The sequence below is a fragment of the Convolutriloba macropyga genome, chromosome 10, assembly GCF_964194025.1.
Source record: "Convolutriloba macropyga chromosome 10, txConMacr16.3, whole genome shotgun sequence".
Taxonomy (NCBI): Eukaryota; Metazoa; Xenacoelomorpha; order Acoela; family Convolutidae; genus Convolutriloba; species Convolutriloba macropyga.
The window spans coordinates 39,131,164-39,151,070 of NC_134477.1; the positions used below are offsets into that span (position 1 = coordinate 39,131,164).

The 19,907-nt window shown below is 35.6% G+C and overlaps 1 protein-coding gene across 2 annotated transcripts in view; it reads right to left on the minus strand.

Moving 5' to 3' along the window:
- Positions 1-563: 563 nt before the first annotated feature.
- LOC142348119 (lipoxygenase homology domain-containing protein 1-like) overlaps positions 564-19,907 on the minus strand; it is a 208,432-nt gene continuing 189,088 nt past the window's right edge. For both annotated transcript variants that reach the window (XM_075399300.1, XM_075399299.1), the window contains 8 exons: positions 13,725-13,888; positions 12,513-12,599; positions 12,247-12,373; positions 8,703-8,933; positions 3,064-3,279; positions 2,549-2,693; positions 1,561-1,889; positions 564-1,464 (listed from right to left, as the gene is read on the minus strand). In XM_075399300.1, the coding sequence (XP_075255415.1) occupies positions 1,082-1,464; positions 1,561-1,889; positions 2,549-2,693; positions 3,064-3,279; positions 8,703-8,933; positions 12,247-12,373; positions 12,513-12,599; positions 13,725-13,888 (1,682 nt within the window). In that variant the 3' untranslated portion in view covers positions 564-1,081. The remainder of the gene's footprint in view (positions 1,465-1,560; positions 1,890-2,548; positions 2,694-3,063; positions 3,280-8,702; positions 8,934-12,246; positions 12,374-12,512; positions 12,600-13,724; positions 13,889-19,907) is intronic.

A 19,907-nucleotide genomic window follows, 5' to 3' on the forward strand; every position in this document is an offset into this window, starting at 1 on the left:
TTTGGGGGCGGGGGTTGGTGTAACTGAGGTGGGGATGATAGAGGCGGGTCAAACTTTTGAGACAAAGAACAGCCCTTCACACCAAAATTGTCTCCTCAAAACCATTTTGGTGTATCGCATACTTAGAGACTAGTAAAGCGTTATGCTCTAAGAGAGCTGTTCGGCCACTTAATCACGTCCAAGCGCTACCTGTTCATTGCGTTTTTTAGGACGAAAAGTCAAATGGCTGAGACGAAAAATCGCACTCAAAAAAGACCATCGGAATAATATAATTGCTACAAACTTAGCTAGCCTAAGACTTTACTGTTCAAATTTATTTACTAATGAGTTCAGAACCAATTCAAGACTTCATTGTTCTTATTACACGTAATATGGATTAATTGCAAATTGTTTTCGAATGTACTATTTCCATCGTAATGCAAAAATATTCTAGCGATACAAATGTCATCTGATGTTTATGAATACATAAAACCAAAATTATTTTTGAATTGTCAAAACTCTAAAAATTCCCAAAGGACCATTTTTTTTCCTCGCCGTAAGTCTCGTTATAAATAAAAAGGAGGAAACAGTGAGGGTTAATTTGCATTTTCAAACATATTTACAATCAAAGAACACATTTACAATAAGCGATTTGTACAGTCGATTTGATTGGTCATATTCGCTATTCAATCTGTGCAAGAACGTAATAAACCATGGCAATCCGTCAATCAGTTTTTTTAAAAAAAATTCAATGCTCATTGAGCTCTAAAATCAAACATTTTAAAATTGCTGAAACCCACGTTTGGGAGGCATTTTTACTATCTAAATATCTAAGTTTTCTGTAGCTTTTTTATTGTGAGATTTCTGCTATGTAAACTCGAGAGAACTCACAGACGCCAAGTTTTTGCATAATTGAACAAACAATGCAGATTACTAAAATTGCTCGAAATAACCAGGGATGCAGTTCATCAAGTTAAAATTTAAAAAACTGGGCAGCATTTAAAGATGCCTGCAAAATCTGACCACCTTGACTATTTTCAATGATGAACCAGAACCCGGTAAATTTGAGTAATTAAACTATGGACTATGGAATATGAGTGAGTTAGGCAGTTCTTGGCACTAATTCTCTTTTTATCAACTGATCGCCTTTGCTTTTGTCCAGCCATTTGTAACACGGAAACTCTACAAATTCTCCTGATGCAGTATTCGTGATCTCAACTTTATCCAAAAACCACGCGGCCCCCCAATTAGAGTTGTCATGTTCGATTATCAACTTGTGCAACTTCCCAAGGTCAAGAAGTTGAAGGTCAAAGGAATCTTTGTGACCTTTTTCGAACTTGTCAGTGTATGTTGTGCTTTTGCTCAGTTTTTGGCGCCCAGAATCTCCGAGGTCGCCAAAGATTTGGAGGAAGACATTGGCATCGGTTCCGGCGCCTTTTTCGTTTCCAGTGTAAACGTCCACTTTGTATTTGACCTCAGTGAGTGCTAAAAGGGAAAAAAGAAGATATGGAGTGAACAATAAAAAAACTACGCCCACAACAACCCAGCCTCTCTCCGTCTCATTTTTTCAAGATAACTAACTTTTGGCAGCTGTTGCTACGCCCTGTTCATACTTTGACACTGGAACTGAAACTATATTGCCACTGGATTGCGCATTTGACGCATTTTTGCTCAGTTTCAGCCACTGGTTGACCAAAAACACCCACTTGTCCCTTGTCTCTACTTCTGTAACAGTGACGTCATAGCAATGCCAATCTTTGGTCTCCTTGTCTGGACTCGAATGAGGGGACGAAGGTCCGGGTGAAATAGCTGCCTGTTTTTCAGGGGGTACTTTTTCCAAGTGGCCGATTATGATTGATTGAAGTTTGCCGACGTTTTCACATGTGAAAGTGAATTTGTCCTCTTCGCCTCTGTAAATGTTAAAAAACCGTTTGCTCTTACAAACTTCCCTAGTAATCGAAGAATTCAAAATCTCGCTTGCAATGTATCATGCAAGGGAATATACCTACTTTTTCATTTTCTTACAAGATTTGAATCATCTGTAGATTCGAATCCCAGCAAGAATCTTGCTGGGTTTGAATCAGTTCAAAACGATGATTACTACTTATAATATCGATTAAAGTAACGAAACAGAGTCATTTAGGAGTATTGCCAAGTAATAGCACAAAATTTTGAAAGCTTCTCCCCGGGGAAGTAACAGCGAACAACGTTGCTCGATTTTATCTATCGATTTTTATCTATAGTATAGTTTCCAACCCTAGTGGGTACAAAGCCAAGGAAACGCATTCCGGAGAAACAAAAAGTAGTTTTACCAGTGACGCAGGAAATCCAAACTCGCAAGATAGTTGCAAGATTTTGAACCAACAGAACAATATCTTCCACAATTTGAAAGTGATAGCAGAGAAAAATAGTCTGTTAGTTGTAACACCCTTTTCGTGACAAAATTTTCTAATGCAGCAAGAGTTTTCAATGGGCTAATTTTTTTGTGTAATATTAAATGCGAAACTAACTCATGCGAAACTAACCATTACTAGATGCAAAAGTAACTATTATTAAATGCAAAACTAACTGTTTGAAAATGCGACGACTGTTGGCGTAGTTGACCATGTAGAGCGGCTCAGTGGAATATCCTCTCTGTCCCACCAGAGTGATGAATGCGTGGTGTCTGCTTGAAGACTTCTTCTTATCTGTTGTACGCACTGTAACCTCGTACTCTACAAATCAAAACAACGCATTAGATAAAGCTCTCAAAAATATCAAATTCTTAGAATTAATTCCAAGAAATTGGATCAATATATCTCTGTATTTCAGGCTGTAATTTCTCAAACATCAAGGTGAAGAATTGATTGTGGTTTTTAAAATTAAAATTGTCAAGCAAGTATAATGTGAAAGAATTTGCATCGAAAACATTACTTAATTTTATGTAAAACTTTTTTTGCATTTGAAAAAAAATCTAACAGGATATTAAGCTTACGAGTAGGTTGTTCTACAATTATATTAACTGTCACTTAAAAGTTAATTAAGTTTTTCAGAACTTCAATTCGATGAAATTCAACAAGCCGCTATCACATTTTTGTCGCTAACCAGTAGTTTTTCCCTCTCCACCACCTTTGCTTCCCGAAGTTCCTGGGCCACTATCACACACAAGGTCCCTCACCAATGTCTTATCATCCTTGGAAGTTGACAGCCATTTGTTGCACATGAAGCGCCATCTTGCGGGTCCAGTTCCGCCTCCACCACTTTGAGAAGAACCTTTATCTTCTACTTCTATGCTGTGCAGATGCCAAGAAGGGTTCAAAGCTGTACACACAACAGCCCATTATCAGCAACAAAAGAAAATCAGTGTTTTCTCATTTCACCGACTTTTAACAACGCAAAAAAATGACGATAATAAATCCACTTTTTATCACCATAATATACTTTTAAGCATATTTAAGTAACTTGTTCTTTAGGCAATGACTTGAATGGTGTCCCGCTTTTTCACCCCTATTCACCCCGATTTATTCACCCCTGTATCATTTAAACCCTCTATCTTTTAACCCTTCTATCATTTCACCCGGATTTTAATCTTTCTATAAAATAAGGATTATTAAATTAGCAATATAATCATTTGGTCATGCCTTAGCAGCTCGTGGGACTTGATATGAAACTATCACAACCGAACGTGGGATTAATTTATCCACTTAATTATGACAAAACATGCCTTTAATGTCGGCTCTTATTGGCGTGATGAAATGATAGAGGGGTGAAATTATAGAGGGGTTAAATGAGAGGGGTGAATAAATCGAGATTAAATGGGGGTTAAATGAATAGGGGTGAAAAGAAGTAGAACCGACCTCAATGTCCAATTAATCATTGACCACATTTCAAAGTTTCAAAATTTTTAAATGATAATAATCACCCTCTAGTTTCCTTGAATTTTTTAAAACAATATTCTACCAATTTCGCTAATCTAATCTAATGTGATTATTAGAGAAGCAACTATCGCGGTCCAAAATTCGGAGCTTTGATACGAGCATTCTCATATTTCTCACTAACAAAGTGAAAAAAGTCAAAGCGCTCCTTTGTAGTACTCAAATGACAATCAATTAATGAGATAACATTTATAAATTACTAATTGTGTGCATTAAATCAAAATTAAGCACAGGAATAAAAACCGTTGAATCCGAAAATTTCCATATCAGTACAGTTCTTAACCAATAAAGAGAGGATGAAAAATCACACAGTACAACCCCTTTTGACTCACAAATATAGATCTCTTCCACTCTTCGGAAAAACCCGTCCGGGCTGATCGAAGGCCACTCAAAGAATAATGTTAAAAACATATGCTCTCAGACAATCTTAAAGGGTAGGCTTTGATAGTAGCTTTCTCATGATTAGGGAAGCTATTAAAATAGTCAAACCACATTTGGTGACGGTGCGGGAGCACAAAAATAGGCAGTTAAAAGTCTAGTGGTCCAAATATAAACAAACTGCAATAATTGCCATTTGAGAGCAATGAAGTTTCCTGAAGGACCCCTGCTACCATTTGACATGATAGATATCATCACTTCAGCTGCAGATATAATTTATTGATTCAATTTTCAGACTCATCAATTCAATATTTAACATACCCGGCAGATTGCCGGAAAATGGCCGCCGTTGATTCCAATAAGCATGATTGGGATTGAACGAATAGAAGATATTGAAAAAAAAAGATTTTTGTACAAAAGAATTTTTTAAGTCTGATTTATTTTGATGGCATTTTGTAGTTGAACATACTTCTGTTTCTTAGAGAGGGGCTACAGGGGCTACTATCAATACCAATAAGCATTAGAGATGATAACTAAGACTTATAGGAACAACGTTCAAATAGCGGGCATCTAAAATTGGGCTTTATGGGTTTATCCCGTTTCTATTTCCGACTTCAATTTTTTATACTGACTCGGTTCATTTTGAATTGCTTTGCTGAGCAACTGATGTTCAAATTCAATTTTAGCAGAATGAGAGAAGAGAGAAACTAGCCTAGAGAAGTCAAAAAGATTTCACGCAAAATGTCGAACAAGCGGCAAAATGGTAAAGCGAAAAAAGTTCGACAAAGTAAAAAAAACATAGCAGGACAAGTCCTGACGAACAATTCAAATAATTTTCATTGACTAAACAGAAAAACTAGACCTAGAATGGACTATGAGTGAATTGAGAAAACCATTTTTAAAAAATCAGATCAAAAAATAAGAAAAAAAAACAAAATATCAATGTCAAAATGCCGCATGTGAACAAAAAAACCACTCGCGAGAAATGAAAATTTCATTCAAACAAAAAAACTAGGCCCAGAATGAGCTGTGAATGGATTGCGAAAACCATTTCGAAAAAAAATCCGATCCAAAAAATTGAAAAAAACAGTAAAAATCAGAGTGAAATTGCCGCATGTGAACAAAAAACCACTACCGAGAAACCGAATTTTTGTTCAAACACCATTTTCGCACTCTACTTTAAAATTAGAGTGAAAAAAATTCACGCCGCAAAACCACTCGCTTTTTCGCTCCATTTCCTGTTTCGGCATGACCAAAATCACTACTCCAATTTGACTTCAAAAATCATGAAAATGTGTGAACAGATCTTAAAAAAAAGACAGCGCCCCAATACAATTCATATTCTTTTAATTGTAAAAAAAAATAGGACCGCTATAATAGCCGGCTGAGAATATGAGGGCAGGTATGAATAATGTCAATTGCTTCTCGCAGCAATTTGAAGCCGATCTAAGCATGAACGAATTTCTGTGAGTATTACTAGAGGTCAACCAAGGACAGAATTCTTAAACATCTTTTTGATCTTCTTTTTTGGTCGCGTCTGAATTTGAACAAGAAAGTTTGCAAAACAAAACATGACCGACTAACATAGAAAAATTGCTCTTGAACGCCTAGTGAGAATTCGAATCTCTTGCAGCCTGTTTCAGTTGAGGGTGGGGGGGGTAACAAAAATCACCCTGGGGCTCCAGATGACGTCATTAGAGGTTATTATTTTCCACTATTACCAGATTTAAAGTGAAAAATACAACAATTTTGGCGCACTTTTCTGTGAGATAATGCTACTTGAGTTCCACCGCTGCTATTTGAGAATGGGAGAGAAAATTTCATCACGCAAAACGAAAAAGTCGGGAGCCTAAAACTCACTCGAAAACTCAAAACGGTCAAGGAAAAATTTTGCATAAGAAAACAACATGTTTGCAATAACTGCTTCAAACGTCGTTCGACAGCAATTATATATAAAACTTGTTGCCGATTTTTCACCAAAAAGCGCAAGAGTAGCTAGATGGAACAACTGACGAAGCTATTAATCAAAAACATCTGACTTTGGAGCAAAAAATAAATGTAGTCACACTTAAAAGATATAAGCAAAATGCTTCAATAGATCTTGAGAATATCACTTCAATTGAAATTAAACTCAAGTGAGTGAATATTAGGCTATACAACACATGGTAACCAAAGGTGAGATACTAAAAGCCAAGACGAGAAACCTAAAAAACGATTGAATTTTGTTTCAACTTGTAGATTCTTTTCAGGAAATAATCATTGAACAACGCAGGAACTGAGCTGTAAAAAATAGCTGTCAAACAGTACAACAAGTACTTTAATATTAGGTATAATCGCTAAAATGGTTGAGGAAAAACAAATTAGGGTATCAGATTTCATTCATGGCTACTCATTTCACTTAAGTTGGGTAACAAAATATTTTGGCTGTACTTTTCTCTTACGCTACTTTCATTTGAAGAGAATATCAGCCATTAGCTAGCTGAGGTAAATGATGACAACTATGAGCGATGTAAAACAACCGGAAACTTTTTAAAAATAAGAAAAGGACCTCAAAATAAACTAAAATTTGTCTGACAAAAGGCATGAAACAAAGAACACGTGTTCTGGTAGCTAACATAAACCATTTAGAGTCGTATGAATTGCTCTCGAACAAAAGGTGAGGCAATTTATTTTAGGGTTGTAGTTTAGAAATTGTTTGGGTGAGAAAACTTGGCCCTGATAGCGGTTCGCACCAGCTACCTCCTGGAGAGCAGTGAGACATCTTAACCACTAAGCTACAACCGAGTGGTTACTCAACAACTAACAACCAATTTTACATCAGCAACAGTCAAAATGAAGACGTGAAGTCACGGAATGCTCTAGAACAAAAGCGCAAAAATGTCAAGAGGAAATTTTGCTTTAAATAAAGACCAATACGTTTACAATAATTGCTTCAAACATCGTTCAAGAGCAATTAAAAACGATTTGCAACTTATCTTCTCATAAGCTTGCAATTCTTATCAAAAAATAAGCCCGCTAAAAAATTTTATAAGAAAACGTCCGAAAACAAAGCAAAGTTTTCCGTTTTACCTGAGTTAAAAATTCTTTTCCACTTTCAATTGATTCAGCAAAGAAAGAATGTGCACTGCATAGACATAAACGTAGTAGTTGTTCTCGCCACCGAATACTTTGAACGAAAATAAACATCTGAGCAAAAAAAAATGTCGCAAGCGTAAAAATATACATAACAAAATTGAAAAGAAAATGAATTTAGGTTGACAAAATTGGATTAAGAAATTTATTAATGTTTGTTGCTTCAATTCTCCAGCTATTGTTAATTAGTGAGGGGGGTTCAAACAACCAAACAGATCCTGCCTTTTATTCCATGACTTTGTGTCAGCTTCGGTGAATTTTACAATTAAAAATGCATAAAGAATACCAGAGGACTAATATAATTTCTACAAACTTAGTTTGAGAGCAATTAAAAACGTTTTTATATAATAATATTGCTGAATAACAATTCAAACGTGAACTTCGAATCTCCACTAGCATTGGCGGGAAAATAGATCTAAAACATATCAAAGAGATTCCAAGTCTGTTCATAAAATGGCTTGGTGGGTCTTATAGTAAATAAAACCGGTAACATCGAAAGCAATGCTCTCAAACGACTACAGTGGGGTTAATAGTTCGAGCTAGCATAAGCTTAGGCACGATAGTCTCAATGGGTAATAGGAGCACAGAAAAAGAGAGTGAGGAAAAAACGGCGTAAGGTTCAAATTTAAAAATAAAAAATTAATCTATAGCGGCAGTTTCGGTGAATGGTCGGGCATAGAGATTGGTAAAGCTCACTGAACTAAAGCTCACTGTGTATCGCTTTACCACTTTATCCCGTTTCTGTATGGATCCCGTTTATTGAATATGTGTCTATTCTATGCAATGAACGATCTATCTATCTAAACTAATCGATAACTGACATCATTCTGTGATATCTAAATGTATAGGTGTTGAACATCAAAGACATATAACACTGATAGACAAACCGTTAAGTAGTGCATCTGTGCAAAACATACAACAGAACTATCAATTTCAACGGCAAAATATGAGTGTCGATTATCACAGATCCTATCAAGTTGATGCATACAAGTATGATGTCAACTTGCAAGAATAGATAAACTCAGTTGAAAGCTTTGGCTAACCGAAACAACATTAATTAGCTTACTATCACTTTTCCTAACTCAGAAGAGTTATGTGATAATAGCATAGAGGTCATTTTCCGATATCAATTTGAAAAGATGCTGTCCAGAAGGATCGGTGGCCCTATACAATCGAACATTATGTACTATACTAAGATAGCAGGTGCGAGATACCAAGAGATTTATCTACAGTCCAATAAAAATTCGAGGTATTTTCAATGGCAAGAATAGATGTTTTTCTTAAAAAAAAGACGGATACCTGAATTATCGTGTCTGATCCTTGCCTTGAACAAGTCGCCCAGTGACAGTATATTGTTCCATTCGAATTCATCAGTGTGATTTCTCTCGAACTTGTCTGTGTATGTTCTGCTACTTGAGAGCTGTATCTCGTCGCTGTCTCCGTTGGACCCGAACAGGGTCAAGTACACATTGGCATCTGTGCCCGCAAAAGAGATGTCACTTGTTTTCACGTACACCACGTAGGATGTCGCTGCAAACAGGAAACTAATAAAACCCAGTTAGGGGTATACGCAAAAATAATAGGTTTTTCCGGACTTATGCTGTTCACTTGCAAGCAAAAGCATAGAAAGAAATCATTTTATTTTTAATTCTCTAGCGCGATAGAGCTGGGTAGCAAACTCGGTCATGATCTTTACGTGGCTGGTCACTATCCTCAGAGTCACTATTTTTTCAAAGCTGAAAATAGTTGCTATTCAAAAAAAGGATGCTCGTTAATGTGCGTTCGCACATGATGTTCCGACCCGAGCTCATCTACACTTTTGACTTAGTTGTCAACCAAATGAAGAGATAATAAAAATAGATGTTTGAGTTTTAAAAAACGTTTAAAAACCTAACTACTAGTTGAATTGCCTAATTCCATGCCTCATCACAGCGCTGACGAGATCTTTCATTGAAAAACTGCGAGAAAAAAAAACAACAAAAGAAGCAAGAACAAAAATTTCACGCCAAAAACTAAGTATCTAAACTTGAACGCACCTAGTAACAACGCCAAAATGCAATCGTTTGAAACCTTAACTGCACAAATTTACTTTGTCCATACTATACAGCAGATGGCAAATTTCCTTAATGACACTAGGTAACAAAGTCGACAAAAGGAAATATTAAGGCGAAATTGAAAAATCAATCAACTTTTTTTAAACCAAATAATTTCTAAAGGTTTAAAATCATTATCTTTTAACGAAATAATTCTTAATAAATTTACTAAACATTCATTATGAAACCAACAGGACCTGTCGGTGGTTAGATTAAGCCATATGAACGGACTACAGAAGCAAAATCTCAAAAAATTAAACAATTTGCGAAAACACAAATTATTGAAGCCATTAAAATCATTAGCTATTATCTGAATACTATGTATCTATGTATTCTTCCTTCCATTCTCATTCATACTAGTGCAATTATACTGAAGGACTAAATAAGTGCATTTGGGCCACATTTGAAAATCATTGGGATCTGTTATTACGCGAATGTGCTAAAAGTAGAGAAAAAGAAGCACAAGTACACCACTAAAACTTTTATCTAAACGCATATTGTCCACAAACAAAATAACAGTTACGAAACGATATCAATGGAAACTTAAATTTTTCGAATACAGGAAATTAAAAGAGACCTCTCAATGATGAGAATAAGCAACAAGTTGACGAAAAAAAAAACAAAAACTGAAAAGTTTAAAAAATCATTGAAAATATATAATATCATAAACTTTGAAACTATTCGCTATAAAATGACTGCCTCGGGTAACATCAATCCTCGAATACTCAATTACAAGCTTTTGAGACCGGTCAGTATTTTACGCCTACTTAAAGATTACAAAAATAGGCAAAAACCGCTAATTCAAAAAAAAAATTGAGCGATAAAAGTGTCGAAGCATTAAAAAAAACTTTTCGGTAAGGACTTTTCTATCATCCATTAATTTTTAACAGCGTGAGATTCTTCCTTTCAATATGACTTTAAAATATCAATAAATATGTACAAATACATTAAAACCACGAAATTTCTGAGAAAACCGTTAGTATCAACATCATTAAACTCAATTGCTTTTTAGCTAAAGGCAATAAAAGCCTTCAATGGGAGCATAAGAGTTATGCCTAGATGGTACGATAAGGATGTTTGTCATTGACAAGTCATCGATACGATAAGTCATTACAAAAAGTCATTGACTAAGAAAACAAGAACAAATACAGGCAAAAATTTTTTTGAAAAATTATTTTTAAAGTCTTAACAGACAATAAGTTCAATAGCTTTCAACAGAAGTCAATAAATACGCTCAGTCATGACTCGATAGAAGGACAAAGACGATTTGTCCTGCATGGGTAACCAATATAATATCACAATAAGTCTTATGACTATGAAAACAACAACAAATAGAGGCAAAAACCAAAAAGTCAGTAGAAAAGTGCGAGAAGAAAATGTCGAAGCCATTTACACCATAAACTTTTCGCTTGAAACTTTATCTATGCTCCATTGAAGGTCTTCCCTAAACCAACGGGAGCTATCCAAAATTTAAAATTGTTTTTGAAATCTTGTGGCATCGAACTCATAAAAGCATTAGTTAGAAGATGAAACCACTAAACAGATTAGTTTTCGTTGTAGCAGAAAGGAGAAGGATCCTGTCAGTACTGAGGCTGACTTAAAGTTTACACAAACAAGTTTATGATCAGTTAATGTTTAAAAAATCTTGTTTAATGTTTATAAAGTTTTAACAGCCATTAGCTGTCCAATCAAAGCACTGAACAGCTTCACTAATGCTCATTACGAAACCCATTGCACTTTTAGTCAACGATTCAATGCCATAGGGCTCCAAAAATTTAATAAAACCTCAAAAAGAAAATCAAAATTTCAATAAAAATTACAAAAGCTCAGAGTCGAAGCCATAAAAAATATGTCCGATTCCTTTAAAACGTGTTTATTGTTCATTAAGCGTCATTTTACTGTAAATCAGGTTTATCATTAACCAAACATCGATATAAAAAGTGACCAGTCTCTTGGTGACCTAAAAAATATGAAGTTTTGTAAGAAAAAAACAGCTCTCAAATAGAGTTGGAATTTTTTTATAGTAAACTTCCCTATGAGACAAGAACTATTCTTTTTTATCACATTTCGTGTATTAGGAATACGAAAATGATTCCTTTTGTGGTGTGAAATGTATATTTGAATGAAAAATTTTTACAGAAAAGATCATAATTTGAAGAAAAATTTCACTAAAAGTGAACGAAATCATACCAAATATCACGTGTTTACACTAAACTTCAATCCTCGATAACTCCTCGAAAAATACGAAATTCAAAAAAATCTTTTTAATTTCAAATTCTAGGCTGGACGAGCTTTTTGATGATACCACTCACATTTCTCTACGATTAATATATCGATCGGCCAAAATTGACTGAACAAAAAAACCCATTTGAGTATATAGTTCCTTCCCCCACAAGTGGGGTCGGAACAACAATTGTGAAGTAAGAAAATAATTAAACAGGGTGTAGGTGAAAAAGGCAATCATTGAACTTTTAACTTCATCCTTGTACTCAGGTAGTAACACTTGGATTATCCGAGAATTCAATGATGAATAAAATTCTAATAATTTCCTTTTTTGAAAACAGTGATTAGTCAGAGAGACGTTAGTTTGGAGCAAAGTTGAATTCCGTCACAAAAATACATTTTCAGATAACTTCAGAGTCCAAATACGCACCAAAACAGACTTTTTTTACTGATATCATCGGCAATTTTCTTTGCGTTAGAAAACTTTTCATGAATGTTTAGAAACATTTTGTAGTAACTGAACATACGCTGTATGAGTTGGTGTCCGTTGAAAGTGGCAGGTAGATCTCGTTTGAGTATTTTTCGTTTGGGGTCAAACCAATCGACACATTTGAACGCGAACAGATCAAACGTTGATGTATCTCGCATTGTTATCTAAAGTAGAGGTACATTTGACCAAAACTGTAATAATTTTGTCCGAAAAATCAGCTAAGAAGATAGAGTTCATTTGAGCAGTAATGTTGCCGAATTTTGAACACTAAAGGAAGCATTGAAAGAACTAAATAAAATTTACCTGTTGCAGATACCAAGACGTTCTAGCCCCAGCAGGTTCCACGCTCACTCTCATCCTCCTCAATGAACCAATGTCCTCTAATGCCACCTGTACGCAAAAACGATTACTTATTCCGCTATTTCACACACATCACAAGAGCAATACTCAAAACAAAACAGTGCCACGTCATCACACCAAATCGACAAGCATATTACATTAGGAAATTTCGATATAAAAGAATAAACAAAACCCTGGGTGTCAGATCATGCTATGTCGTGTCTAAAAATTATGAAAATCATTAGAAAGACTTTGCGAGGGATGTCAGGCCGCTGGCTCTAAGCCGCATAACCTTTTAAGAATAAGCAATTCAACGAAAATGGTTCATCTCACACGTTGATATTTTAAAAAACTTTAAATTGATACAGAGGTTTCAGTCACAGCCCGGGTTTCAGTCACCTATTATAAAAATCGTAATACAAGGATCATACGGAAATTAAAACCTTCTCTCAAAAGGCTCCTTTTCGTTATGTTCTAACATACTGATACTGAAAAAAAAAATAATCAATGATTCAGAAAGTCTTGAAAAGAAATTTTTTCTTTGTAATCATACTAGGTCATATGTGATTTGTATGATTTCTTAGTATTCATACAGGATCATACAAAAAATAATAATGATACAAGGAAAAAAATCAATTAGTGAGTTTCAGGTGAAACAAATGAAGCCATAATTGGCAATTCCATTGGTAAAAGGAAAATTAAAAATTGAAAATACTTTGAAATCATACTAGGTCATATATGAATTCTTTGATCTCATACAAGGATCATACACTTTTTCCAGCGTGTTTTTTTTTTCGTTTCATGAATGGTTCATCTATGAGTTCTTGGATTTCATACAAGGATCATATATGATTTCTTTGGTTTCATACTAGGATCGTACTAAGAAATCGAGTATGATCAGTATGAAATCATATATGATCCTTGTATGAAATCAAAGAAATTTCAACCCAGGAGTCCAACGAAAAAGCAATGAACTTCGACTACGGTATCAATACCATAAAGACAACCAATAGTCGCTAAAACGTCAAAACTCAGGGAACAAAAAATCATTAAATGTCCAGAGTGATATCTGATAGCTCTACGGATAGCGAACCAACCAGTAAAGAATACAACTAAGGGTGTTGAAGGGTGTAACGCTTCAAAAAAGATCGTTCCCGAAGCTAAAACACGATTAACCTGATGTATATCTTTGTTAGCTCTTTCTAGGGTATCTTCTCTCTTGTGCAGTGTTATAGGGGTAGAAGATGCACCCCCTTGTCCGAACAGCTGCACTGTTACTCTACAGTCACTTCCTGCGCTCTCAATATCACCTGTTTCCACACACATCTCGTACGCACGCTCTAAAAGAACATGATCCAATGTCATGTCTATTAACATAATATTCAAAACCGTAATAAAATCTTTCCAAATCCTTTCCAGAAGTGCTCTTTTTATTTACGGATGTTCCAATTGCTCAATAACAAACACAACTAATTTTCTGAATGAACCATTAACATACATAACATAAAATAGAGGCTCGGTAATGTGTGGACGCACATGTTGTTCTGAAACCTCTCATTCCCAAACGTTGCTCAATTTCTAGTCAGAGGAAAGAGAGCGATCTTTCATTTAGTGAAATCTAGAACAAATCATAAGAGAATAAAATGAGAAAATCTTTACCCAGAGTTCAATACTAACATAGCGGGCAGATTGCACGAAGAAAATAGACTTGCGTGGCTTATAATATAGATAGAAACAGATACAGATACAAGTTGAAAAAGTTATTGGCGTGGCTTAAAAATCTATGAAAAAAATCCAGCGGTAATTTAATAAAGCTTGTTAAAGCTCAATACACAGAAGCTTTTTTATTAGGGAACTTTATTACACATACGAGTTCAAACTCTAACCTCAAACTAATTCCTTTGACCTTTGATCTCAAACTAATTCAAACTGAACTCATCCATTTCCCTGATTAAATGCTACTGTTTGTCTGATAAGCTTGTAGATATAATTTATCTTATCTTCAGGAAGGAGAAGGAGAGTAATGAGAAAACGCTATTAAATTTTTGCTTTTCTCCCCATTAGTTTTTATTCTACTATGAATACGCTTCATTGTGGGACAGATAATAGCTGAGCCCTCTGACCACTTTTATCTGCCCCTCCGGGCTTTATAACTTTTGCTTAAATATGTAAATATAGCCGGCAGATTGCCGGAATAGCTGCGAAAGAATAGACCTGCGTGCCATATAATAGAGATAGAAACAGATACAGATCTAAATTGAAAAAAAAAATTCGACGCCGACCAAAAAACTAGGCTACAGAATATTCAGCGATAAATTAAAAAAGCTTGTTAAAATTCATTCCACAGAAGCCTCTTATTAGGGTGCATTACTGCACATAGGAGTTCCTTTGACCTTAAACAAATTCAAATTAAACTTAAGTTTTAAAGTGCAAAAGTCATTTTATTGAGTGAGGTAAGTCACGTATGATCAAAATCTTATCACGCAAATGACCTAGAAACTTTGGCTAAAGAATTTGAGAAATGACGTCCTTCGCACAAACGTCGTTAGTAAGTGACAGAAGTTAATCCGAAAATTTGACTTTTTTAGCTTTGCTGTGTGAAATGTAAAACAAAAAAAGAGCGTCAGGCGACGAAACAAAAACAACATAGCCGGTAGAATAGCGGCAACAACTCGGAGAGTCGTGCAATAAAATACCTTTATCTAACCCTACCTATTTCCGATATGTGAAAAAAGAAATAAAAAGCAATATAAAGCGTGAAAAAATAAATTATGGGGTAGAAATGCACGTAGGCAGGTGGGGTGGGTAGTGGGGGGGATTAGCTGTTTAGCTGTGGGGTAAGGAGTGTGGGGGGTGATGTAGTTGGGGTAGGTGGTTCAGGTGTGGGGGTAGGAGGTCTGGAGTGGGGGTAGGCGTGGGGGGCAATGTGTGTGTTTGTGGGGGGGGGGGGGTAGTTTTTCTTGGGGTGGGGAAAGGGTAGTTTGGATGAGTGGTAGGGACTTATATGTTATCAAAATTCTCGAAATTTTACCTTGAATATTACCATCGGTGATTAATTACTATACATTACAATCTAAGCTACTTTTAAAGTCCAGTTTTCGAAAACAGAAGTCAACGTTCTAAAACAGAAGTCAATGTTCGAGAACAAAAGTCAAAGTGTAAGTCACGACTTCAGCTAAAAAAACATGTAGAATCTCAACATGTAGTCATTCTAATCATTTCAGAATGTACTTAGACTCTCAAGTCGGCAGCGCTGTGAGGCGCCCTGCATGCCGTCGGGGGTTGCACCAATATATAAGTTATATAAGGTAGTATCTACTTAATTTTTTTTTTTGACGGTTTTAAATTGAATCTGAACTCCGCAATTCATTGTATTTATCGTGTCTTTATTTGTTTCCTTGTCTTTGTTTGATTTCATACTTCTTGGGGCAGCTGCTAGATGAGCTTTCCCGCTCTTCAGCTGTCCTCTTCAGGTACCATTTGATGCCTGAAGGAACAAATTAATTTAATACTCCTCTTCGAGTCGAAAAACGAAGAGCACTGTAATGTAGCTCCGCTCAGCCTAGGGCTTCACAGCTTTAATTAAAATTCGTGTAGAACAAATGAAGCCCATGAAAACTTTACAAAAAATATTTAAATAGTAAAAGTCTTATATTTCAGCCATTTTATAATGATAAATTATGGTAGGCTGACATATGACAGAGAGATTTTTTTTATGGTCTCCATTTCCATCTAGCCATTAGCCAAATTTTTCCGGCCATTAGCCGTCAAATTTTTTATCAAAATTTCTTCCAAATCGCCAATAAACTCCAATATCCGGATACATTAAGAGTTATATTAATCCAGCATGACCAACCAAAAATCTTCGATTTTCAGTCCTTTTAAAAAATTAAACCTCAACAGTTCAAAACAGAATATGCTCACGCCGTTTATAACACTTTATAAAAGACTAGAATTTAAATGCCGATGGTTGATGTGACAAGAGAAAAATAATCTCACGAAATCACAACTAAAGACAACTTGTGTTCCATTCTTGTACAAATTCCGACCCTGTGTTGGGCAAAAAAAATTGTTTCAAAAACTTCAACAACAAAAAACGAGATATTTTTTCTTTTGTGGAAAAAGCAAGTCCTTGAACCAATGTCATCACTTTGTGAAAAACTATAAAACTATTTTTAAAGATTTTGGTTTTCTTCTGTGTTTGAAACGACAATTTTTCGGTACTTGTAACTTCGCGTCTTCTCGCAAAGTTTCAAGAGCTCAAGTGATAGCCGACCTTCTCTTCAAGGTCTGAGATAAAACAACAAAACGATATTTAATTCCAGTAACTGGATTGTAGTCACACGGATAAACCATAACTTGAGTATAGAACCTTTTTTCAACTAACTGTTTTGAAATATTTCAATACATTTCTATCGCGTAAAAAATAATTTAAGCCGAATAAAATCGGAATAATTACTCTTGAACAACTGGCGAGCCGGAAAATTTAAAACAAGCATAGTTTTGAAAAACTTTTATGACGCAAAAACTTTCTGACAGGGGAGGGAGGGGTTCGAACCTAAAGCCTCTCGGCTCAGAGTCATGGACATACCCACTACCCTACAGTGGCTATGCACGCACCTAGCTCCTAATTGGTTTTTTAGCAAGTTTTTCCACAAAATTAATTTCTGAATACGTGCAATGAAAATCACCCACAAAAACCAAAAAGACAAGCGTAAAAAAATCACTTCAGTCAAATTGAAAGCAAGCAAAAATTTTGCTTAAAGACATAGCCGGAAGAATACCGGAAACTACTCGAAGAGTGGTGCAATATAATCTCTAATCATTAAACCTATATCAGAATCATTAAAGAGAAAAACAACAACATTAAAAACCTAATAAAACTATAATTTTTGTGAAAACAGCCGCACTTTTCAGTTTTAGGATGTGGGTTGGTGATGGTGGTGGTGGGGGGAGGGGGTGGGGGTGGATAGTTTGGTAGGAGGAGGGGGTAGCGTGGTGAGGAGGGGGTAGCTATGTAGGTGAAGGTAGTTAGGGGGCTGGTAGATAGGTGGGGTGGGGTATGAAGATGGGGTAGGTAGGCAGGTGCGGAGGGTCGGTAGCTGGGGAAAGGAGTGTAGGTAGGGAGGAGGGACCAACATAAGAAAAAACTTCTCCAAAAGACCTTTCAACCTTGAACATTACCAGCAGCACCTCATTACGTATCAGTAACTAAGCTATTGTTAAAGTCAATTGTTCGAAAACAGAAGTCAACCTTCTAAAACAGAAGTCATTGTTCTGAAACAATATTCAAAAATCGAAGTAATGAACAAACTTGCTTCGTCTAAAAATACATAGTCGGTAGAATACCTAAAACCTCGAAGAGTAGTGCAATAGTAGGTAGGCGGGGGAGGGGTAGTTAGGGGGGAGGGGCGGGTAGGCGAGCGGTAGATAGGGGGTAGATAGGCGGGGTGTAGATATGTGGATATTTCTGTAATTGGGATAGGGGCGGGACTGTTAAGGGGAGAAAACTTCTAAAAATGACCTTTCAACCTTGAAAATTACAATCAGAAACCTTAATCACGATGTATTATAAAATAAAATAATCTTAAAGTTCATTGTTCAAAAAACTCAAGTCAACATTCCAAGTCAATGTTCGAAAGCACAAGTCAAAAGTACAGGTCATGAACAAACTTGCTTCAGCTTAAAAAAACCAAAGCTGGACGAATCCAAAACCGACTGTAAATACACATTCCTTTAAGCCCCGCCCAACCACGCAACGAATAAAATGGGCTGACTGTTCAACTGTAAACACTTTCAAACAATAACCGAGGAAAGATGACATGAAAAAAGCTAAAAATGATATCTCAAAAAATATCATACCCCAAGCTGTGCCATCAAAACCACTGTTGCCAAAACAACTCCCAACAGAAATATTCTTCATTCACGAACTTGCCGCCCATTGATAGAAGAATAAAAAAAACGCTTCATAAAGAGAAAACCGAGGAAGGGGAACAAAAAGAAACATAGCCGGTAAATCGCCGGAAAATAGCCGCTTGTGGCCTTCCATGAACTGAAACAACTAAAGAAACAAGATAGGCAGATTGACCAAAAGTGCTTTAGTAGACCACTAGATTTTTTGGGTTAGATACGTACTGTCATTTTTATGATACACATACGGTCTATAAGGAAAAATCCCTAAAAGAGCTTTTTCAAAATTGATTTTCGAAATCAAAAACTCAAGACATACTCAAGAATTAGGGCATATCAGCCTGGCACTACTTAGATGCACATTATTGATCTTTAACTAGTAAATGTTCATAAAATAAATTTCCATAAGTGAGTTCAGAAGTCACTTTTTTGAGTGAGGTAAGTCACGCAATCGACCTAAAAGCAGAAGTGACGTCACGCAGACAAATTTTAACAGCACTGAAGTCATTGAAAAAATCAGGGAAAGACGAAACAAAAATCTGTTAGACGAAGTAAAAAAAACATAGCATGACAAGTCCTGACGCACAATTCAAAGAATTTTCATTGATTAAACAGAAAACTAGACCTAGAACGGACTATGAATGGATTGGGAAAACCAGTTAGAAAAAAAATCAAATTCACAAAATTAAAAAAACAGTAAATATCAAAGTGAAATTGCCGCATGTGAACAAAAAAACCACTAGCGAGAAAGTGAATTTTTGTTCAAACGCCGTTTTCTCACTCTACTTTAAAATTAACGCCGCAAAACCACTAGCTTTTTCGCTCCACTTCCTGTTTCGGCTTGACCAAAATCGCCACTCCAATTTGACTTCAAAAATCATGAAAATGTGTGAACAGATCTTAAAAAAAGACAGCGCCCCTATACAATTCAAATTCTTTGAATTGTAAAAATAGGAGCGCAATAATAGCCGCCTGGAATTGCTGACGCGGCTATTAAAAATCGAAACATTTTGTTACAAACCCTTGTTACAAAAACTTAAATGCTACCTTTTAAATCTTACTCTGGGATATCTTAAATAAATTCTTCTGCTCGGTCAGTGCCTTACGCAACTCCATTCCATTCAGAGAAATGATAAACAACAATAAAAACGCAAAAAGCGAAAAATCGAGAATTTTAAATTCAGATTTTTTTCTTCATTAATAATTGCGATGTTTAAAATCTTAAACTGTCGAGTCTTCGTAGCAATACCCATAGAAAAACCATACATTAATTATTGAACAAGGAAAATTATTGCTAAAAGCTTAATTCAGAAGAAATAGGGAAAAAGATTTGAAAAAAAGAGGCGAAAATGGGCAAAATTTCATTAAATTAATCTATCTTTTATCACACACAACTCAAAATTAAAATCTATTAATATGAAAGACCACCTAATTTTCTAAAATAACTAA